The sequence below is a fragment of the Loa loa genome, assembly GCF_000183805.2.
Source record: "Loa loa unplaced genomic scaffold supercont3.21, whole genome shotgun sequence".
Taxonomy (NCBI): domain Eukaryota; kingdom Metazoa; phylum Nematoda; class Chromadorea; order Rhabditida; family Onchocercidae; genus Loa; species Loa loa.
Window position 1 is genome coordinate 462,650 of NW_018108201.1, and position 8,996 is coordinate 471,645.

Below are 8,996 nucleotides of genomic sequence, written 5' to 3' on the forward strand. Positions count from 1 at the left end.
TAAAGCTTACAAAAATACGAAAAAAAGTAGTTATTATCATAAGCCACACGTTATTAATACCAGATCTCATGTGTTGCAATTTTTTTGAAACTTTACAAAAATTTAGAATTTCCAATAACTGCATGAGCATTATTGTGTTTCGAGAATAGATGTAAAGTGATGAAAGAGTTTTAAAGAAACAGATGGATGTCGGAGATGAATAAAACGACATCTTTTTGATGTTGAATACTCAATCAATTTTATTGAATTTTATTGCAGTGAATAAACTCATGTGATGAAACTAATTAGTTTTCCGATAATTTGTTTTTTATTTTGGGTAATTTGTTTTAGCTGAAGTTTGCTAACAGTTTACTTCCGTTTTAACGTGCTTTTTTTGAAACGTAAAAAATAAATAAAAGACTTCCGTTCTTAAATCTAATTATGTTAAGTTTTTACTCTAAAATGATACAGCAATAAGTGGCAGGAAAGTCTTACTTCTACGAATATCATATGACGCTTTTTTTTCATCCAATATAACCTTAAATAATCATGGATTATCACTTAGAAAACAAAAAGTATATATCATTCCAAATTCTGCCCATCAGTTCATGCCGGGAATCTTTTTTACATTCATGTTACACTTTAGGAAACTGATGAAACGATAAGGGAAAGATCCAGATTTCTGTAAATGAGTATTTAAACTGAAACTTAAAATGCTTAAATTAAAATATATCAAAATTGTTTCCTGAACTCAGCATGCTACTTAACTTAGTTCCGAAAAAATTGTCAATAAAGACAGCTTTCAATATATTTGAATTTCTACAATGTTATCTGTTTAAGAAATCAACAGAAGGAGACAGGAAAAAAAACATTTGCTATAGAATGCATTCATTCCGGTTGAGAAAGAATTCCATTGCCAGAAGAAGGAAATGCTTAAAAGATTCATGGAACTCCAACAGTTAATTTCGCGGAAATATCTTGATGATTATTCTAAGCAGCAGTCAGGTAGTATTAGTCAACTACAAAAGTGGCTCTTATAACTCGTTGTAAAAAAAAAAAGTTAAAACTTTCGAAACCACCAAAAAATTTCCATTTCAACAGTGAAATTGAAGCTGCTAATGACAAATGCTGAAGTCGTATTTTTAACTACCAAATTATTTCTACCAGATGCAATAAGATATACGATACAGTTTATTATCGATTACGGAGAAGTAAATTCATTTCATGCCAAAGTATTAGCATTAACCAACTACAAAAGTTTTCAATTTTTTTTATAGTTTTTAATTTTTAATTTCAAATAATTTCAGGTTGCATTTTACATATAAAAAATCGTTTTACATAATAGAAACTGAAGAAGTTTCGAATGGCAATACAATAATCACAACAGTACAAATCTAAATTACGCATGCAAAATCAATTTTCTGCTATTTCCGTAAAAACTCAGCGAAACACCAGAAGTAGAAAAAAGAAAATAAAAATAAAGTAAAATAAACCTTTTTGGAAGATTTGAACACGTTACACTTAAATGTGTTTGATGCACCATCACGTGCAATATAAGAGAATATTTGTAGATCCTGAGAATCGTGAGATACATAAAAAACCCTGGAAATAAGATGATTTGATCTAAGTTGAACTTTTACTTACATTACATTTTTAATTCACGTAATTTCAGGTTGTATTTCACATATAAAAACCGTTTTACATAATAGAAACTGAAGAAGTTTCGAACAGCAATACAACAATCACAACGGTGTAGGACAATGATTGTCGCATAAAGTTTTACCGAATTTTTATCATTAGTTCTGTTTAGGAAAACTTCCTGACCTATATTTTTTCTTTTTTTAGGAGTGAAATTCATGATGATAATATTCCCTAATCATTCCGGAAAATAAAGCAGTAAATGTTAGAAAACTCCTCTGCCTTCATTATTCCCTTGTTTCATGGTCTGATCAGAGTGATCCAAGTCAAATGAAACTATCGGTCCTAAGTTTCATTAAACCTGTTTAAAAAAAAAAAAGGAAAAGAGAAGCTTCACAGCAGTGATTGTTCATTTTTTGAATTTGCTGTAAGATTTATAAAATTGATTTGTTTAGTTATAATGATGTTTGCAAGAGATGCATTGTATACCAATTTAGTTACAGTACCTATTTAAAAAGTTCCCCCAACACTTCTGATTTTCCCGGTATATGTGGATGGAAATAATGAGAGCATTTCGTATTTCGCGGGTAACTATTTGAGAAGTGATAAGTAAAAAGAAAAGCGATAAATAGATGCAAACCTATGGATAGGATGAAACATCACCAAAAGTTTGCTCTCGTCCCAAGTTGCCTCCTTTTGATTTTTCTAAAACATTTGCTGTGCCATTGCTTAGTATGGATTGAAATGTTTCATAATTAATAATTAAGACTTCATAATTAGCATAACTTCTCAATAGATGTCATAAGATTAAAGTATAACATCGATTTCTAGGAAGTCAAACATTTTTTATTTCTTTTATTTTTCTATTTTTTTGAAAGGGAAATATATTAAAAATGACCTTTTTACGGTGCAGAACAACTTTAATACCGTCAATAGAAACGGTAATATCAACGGGACGTTTCTTTATCCCTCGTGCTTTGAATTCGTACTGTAACAGTAAACAACAACAACAATAGTATCAATTGCAAACAAAACGTGGGATATTTTTGACGTGTCCCTAAGTGTCACCAATTATTCCTTAGAATATTAAGCTTTGAATTCGTACTGTAACAATAAACAACAACAACAATAGTATCAATTGCAAACAAAACATGGGACATCTTTAACGTGTCCCTAAGTGTCACCAATTATTCCTTAGAATATTATGTGAAAAAATAAATAAACTGTTTCATCGAAGAGATGAAATCCAAAAATGACCGATGGTAAAAGAAATTTTTGACCTTTGAGAAGAAAAAAATCAAAAATGGTTTCCTTTCCGATATGGTACTATTGCTAAACTCCTGTATAGAGTGAACATGGATATTGAAAGGAAACGTTATGTCACGTTATGCTACTTATTTTGCAGAACTGAACTTACCCGAACTCGACGCATTGCAGCGACAATTTCGATACGTGAACCGGGTCGTGGTATTTCCATACTTCCTACGTACTAAAATTGTAAACAAAAATTAATTTTACGTTTGATAAAATGAATTTCTTCAATACAATGAATGTCCATATTATTCATTTGAAATGTTTGAAAATCTTATCGTCCTGCTAGTTGACTTCATTTTTAGTATTTGTCATTAAATTAATTGTATTTGTTATGCAATGTAATTTTGAAATTTTCAAATCAATGCATAAGCTCCTCCAGCCTTAAATCAAATAATCAGTAATCAAAGAGTGATACGATATCAGATAACGGTTAAAAATAAATACAAAAGTAATGACAATGCCAAAATTAAAATTATGTTTCATAGATAAAGACTGGAATTAAAACTATGCCTTAAATTATGCTAGTTGCCCAGATAATGACTTTTATCACTGGGACTAAGTTTGTATCCACAAGAAATGTTTCGACTCATTTCATAATTATCAGTTTGGATTTTAGTAACAAAATAAAAACGAAACATTTTTTACTTGAAAAACGGAATTGGAAGTTGAATTTTATTTCATTTCTTTTTTATTTCGAGTGATTTGAACAAAATTTTTGCACTACAATTCACAGTTACATTTGTGCAAAACTAAAAAAAATTCCACAAATAAACTAAATGTTGAGTTCCGCTCCTCTCTGCAAACTATTGTTAGCTAGATGGCGGTATTTGTCCTTCTGATAAGTAGCACCTATTCTTCTTCAGCAATTTTTTAAAATACATAAAGGGATAAAGATAAGTTAAACTTGTTTTTAAGGTAACCTTTCAACCTTTAAAGATTGGAAGTAAAGTGTCATTTGTAATAATGAATAGCATATTAACTTTATGATGTTTTTATTCATAAATAGTGCTCATTTTTTGCTGAAAAAAAAAGAGTCTCTATGATGCCACTTTCCTTCACAATTTTAATACTTTCAATAATTTTTTTTCCTTAGAAAATGGAATGAATTTTGAAACTTTGCAAACTGAAAATAATCATTTATAAAAAAAGAAAGATGAAAGTGAAATTTAAAATCTATCAAACTAATGCTCGTTTAATTTAACAATTGTTCTGTCGCCCAAAATATTAATTGTTGCGATAATAAGAAGTTAATTTTTCATATTATCATAAGTTTCATCAACAATAGTTTATTTTCTTATGCCTTTTTTTTTAAACTAAATTCCTTCTATCATTCAGTTAACTGCTCTTCATAATTATCTTCTATTTATTTGTCAAATGAAAATAAATATTAACTCATTTAATTTGAAATTCTATAGCTTCCTACAAAATTTCAAGTTAATACGTTTCTGAGAAATTACATTATATTTCAATTTCGAATTTTTTTTTTTTTTGCACAATTACGCAAGATTTTGTCGTTTAAAGTAATGTCATCTTATGAAATGTCAAATCTTTGAGTTCCGAAAATTATTATTTTCAGAATTTTTTTTTTTGGGATATTTGAAATCTCCAAAATTGCAATATGTGCAAACAAAATTACATTTAAATTGTATTTTTTAAATTTGATTTTTTTTTTTAAATCTTCAATAGTAAAATCATAAAACAATAAGGGTAACCTTAGCATCAAAGTGAATGCCATGTTGATAGGCGAGTTCATTGTGTAACGGAATACGACAGTCGTAGAGATCCTCTGATATTATGTCATAAGATCCATGCTTCTTCTTACCCGGCATTCTATCTATTCTGGAAATTACAATTTATCACTAAATAATTAGATTAATTAATATAATCATTCCATTTTTATCAATTAATATATCCAATTAATAGCAATTATTGAGAAGATACTGATATGATGGTAAAGTGCTAAGAAGAATGGAAGATGCGCTTTTTGCGCCGAATTGAAAATGATTGTTGTTAAAGAAAAAAAAAAAAGTTAAAATGAGAATAAACAAATCAAAAGATGTACAAATAAATTTGTGATAAGATTATTTTTAATTTTTCTTTAAAAGATCAAAAAAAAAGAAATTATTAAAATGATAAAGCCATCTAAAAAGGCTTAATGGTATTATAATATCAAAAGTTTGTTAAATTTAATTAAATTAAATGATGTCTGACAAATAACACCTTTGAAAATTGATTAGTTTTTGCACTAATTCTTATCGTCAGTCTTCAATTTAGTAATTTCTGAGAAGCACAACTTTACAAGAAAGGATTCAACTGATAATTTTTGAGAAGCATAACATTACAAGAAAGGATTCAACTGATAATTTTTAAGAAGCACAACTTTGCAAGAATGGATTCAACTGATAATTTTTGAGAAGCACAGCTTCATAGGGAAGGGATTCAACTGATAATTTTGGAGAAACACAGCTTCATAGGGAAGGATTTCATTTTAGTAAATCGAATTCACGAAAATCCTCTTACAATTTAATTTCTTCGAATTATTCGGGCAATGAAACCTATTTTATGGGGAGTATGGAAATGGGAGAATCGATGAAGTGTTTGCTAATTAGCGGGGCGGTAATATATTAATGCAAATTTTTCATGCAAAAGCAAAGTAAGGAAAATTTTCAAGGTCGTCAAGCTAATCTAATTGCATAACTAGTGAAATTAGGCGAGAAATTTCATTTAATCGACCAAACAACTAACAATTTATCTTACGAAAGGATCTAACAATTTTTGGCAAGGATGAATATTCCAAATTGTCGTAAATCACTACATCAATGCAATGATTAGGCTTGACAATAGAAGATTTAACTTTAAAAAAATTGATTTAAAAATAAATTCTATGTGTTGTCAAAGGTCAAAAAGGTTATCACAGAATTGATTTTACCCGTCGAATACTTGTACAATCATTGAAAAGCGAACCGATTACATTAGACATTGTAGCTTAAAAAGAACTTTGAGCAATGAATGGATGGTAAATATGAATTTCAGTATAAAGCATTTTTATCTCATTTTAATTCCAGTTCATTTTTGTTTACAATTCTTGATGACAGCAAAAGGAAGTATGTAAAATGGTAATTGAAAAAAAAAGAAAAAAAAACTAAATAGAAAGAAGTGAGCATTCTTCTTTAAAAGAAATTGAAACGACAAAATTAAATTTTAGGGATATTGGATAATTGCGAATTAAAGTTTTAAAATTGGGATCGAAATGAAAACACGAAGTACAATGTAAATTCATAGGAATAAGCAGATAAATGAAATTAAATAAATTAAAAAGTGAAATTTCCAATTTCAATTATACAATTAGTACTACTTGATTGTAAATACAAAAAAGTAGAGCTGAAACATTGCAATGTTATCAGTTCTATCAAATATTTTAGGATTAATAAAAAATATTCGAAATTTGAATAACTCATTTCTGAAATGAATCATTTTATCTGTTTATAGAATAATAATCTAACATTCGTTTATTTTTTTTTCTTTTGCTATTTTCACTAAATAAATTGCATTTGCAAAAAAGGAACTCAATAATCAATCTAATAAAGATTTTGTTTTTTTTTTTTTTCCAGAAAGATAGGATAATTTAATTGTTTGTTGCAAGCTTAATTAGTGAAAAACTTTTTTTTTTTTGCAATTATCATGAAATTGAAGAATTTATTCTTTCAAAATGGAAGTACTTAACAAAATTTTCATTCATGCAATTTTTTAAAACAAATATTTCATTGCAAATACTTTTCTCATCCAAATACTTTCAGCATAAGGAGAAAGTATTTACAAAAATGATATCATTAATTAGTAAATTATAAGATTGATATTAGCTAATGAATTTTTGTCAATCTTTCCCATAATGGTTAATCAATACTTTTACAAATAGTTATCAATGTTTCAAGAACTTTTTAAAGCAAAAGGTCAAAACTTACAGAGATTCATGACTTGTAATAAATTCAAACAAACTAGACACAAGTAGACTAAGCCTATTTAATCCTTTAAAAGTTTATTTTATTACCTAAACGTTCTTTCTCAGTTCATCTATTATTTCATTTTTACTGTTCTATTATGCTAAACAATTTTCAAATCATTGACGAATGATTCAGAAATTAGTCAATACCACCCGATAAATTATTATTGATTGAAAAAATGGTGGAGAAATCACGGGAAGAACTTTGTGGGGGAAAAAAAAAAGCTTTCTAGAAATCATTTCCCAGCTATCGAATACATTTTATTACAAATTTAAAACAAACAAAATCTGAAGAATCTCCCATTTTCAAACATAATTTGAAATTAAAAAAAGAAAAAGCTAATATTGTTGAGATGAATATTTCTCCAATGAATTTATCGAATTTTCTGAGCAATAAAAGCTTCTCATAACATAAAAATTAACAAAATTCAATAGAAGAAGTTGAAAATTAAAATATTTTCAGTGAAAATTCTTGAAAGAGAGAAAGAGAAAAAAAGATAGGAAAAGGAAAAAAAGTAATTTTGAATATTTCTTTTATCACCTTATCTCTTATTTAAATTTTATCATGTCCTCAAAACAATTTAACTTATAACTTTGAAAATGAAAAATTTAATATTTTCTTATAAAGAATAATATGCAACAAAAAGAGAAATTGAAAATGAGAAATAATTTCAAAAAAAAAAACTAATTAACTATGAATAGTGTTAAAATACACAAACAAGGAATCGTAATTAGCATCGATGACATTTTCATTTACGTTTTTTCTTTATTTTTTTTTTTTAAAATTGCTTCTAATCCAAACAAATATATAATATTATTAGCACTTCTCACTTCAAATATTGTTTCTGGAAGTGTAGAGATGAATTTTTATTTTCACTAAAATTTGAAAATTGTTACTTTGGACAGGTGTTCCGCGATCTTTTCTTGACCACCGGCCACTTTGACTTTTTTTTTTTACAGCTCAAACTATAAGACTCAAAAATAATAAATTCCAATTAATTTGAGAATAAACATTAATATCAGAACTTTCAATGTAACATTATGATATAACCAAGAAGAGACATAATTTTTGAATACTTCTTATGTGTCTAAAGCAGTATTGCTCACGAAACACCAATGATCCGCGGAATACCGGTCGGTTGTTGCCAGTACTTTAGTTGAGGTAAAATAATCTGAAATTTTTACTAACAGCTTTTACATTTTATTTAAATTTAAAAATTACTGTTTTAGAAGAAAAAAGAGAGCAAAAGGAGAGACATACAATTACAAGAATTATTAAATTGCAATGAAAAGAACAGAAAGACAAATTTTTGATGATTAATAAAATTTGCAAAAAAAAAACTGTCAAAATTTTCTTTTAGTACTTATTTCATTCATTTCTTAAAAATGTAAAGTTGAAAATGTTAGTTTAATCAGTAATTTAAGAAATATGTATGAAACAAAAAAAGCGAAAAAAAAATTTAATCTTTATTTTTGAAACGGAAAACGAATAGCACTCACAAACACTTGCAGCAATCAATGAGAAAAACAAATGATTTAGATGAATGGATTTTCTCAGAAAGAATTGTGCCACTAAAAAAAAAAAATATATATATATATATATATATATATATGTGAATTATTAATATCACTAATTAATCTGTGATTTTCATAAAATTTTAATATCAAAATAAGTAATCTTTAATGTAAATTATATCATTGTCTTCTTGTGTTTTTTTTTTGCTTTTAAAATTTTTTTTTTAAATATTATTTTATTAATCAAATAAGATATTAGTTAAATGAAATTTTTATTTTTTCACTATTTGCAATTGCTCAAATTGATGAAGAATGTTTGGTGATACAATTGTAATGAATTTGAACATTGTTGATGAACAAGTATATCCGAGTACTTTGTTAATTCATCTTTTAAAATCAAGAAAAAAAAAAAGGAAGAAGCAAGTTTAATCACTCTTTTGCTTCCTATTCAAACAATCATAAATTTGCTTCTTCTTAACTTCCCCGCCGTTGATTAGAATTTGATTTTTGCGATTTTTTTCACAACTCTTTCATAATTGCGACATTTTTT

The 8,996-nt window shown here is 27.0% G+C and overlaps 1 protein-coding gene across 1 annotated transcript; it reads right to left on the bottom strand.

Moving 5' to 3' along the window:
* Positions 1-2,257: 2,257 nt before the first annotated feature.
* LOAG_07229 (hypothetical protein) lies at positions 2,258-4,760 on the bottom strand (the record flags this gene model as incomplete). The annotated part of the gene is made up of 4 exons (XM_020447376.1): positions 2,258-2,322; positions 2,545-2,605; positions 3,035-3,106; positions 4,644-4,760. The coding sequence occupies 4 exons, from the start codon at positions 4,758-4,760 to the stop codon at positions 2,258-2,260; spliced, it is 315 nt and encodes a 104-aa protein (XP_020302386.1).
* Between the last annotated feature and the right edge of the window lie 4,236 nt (positions 4,761-8,996).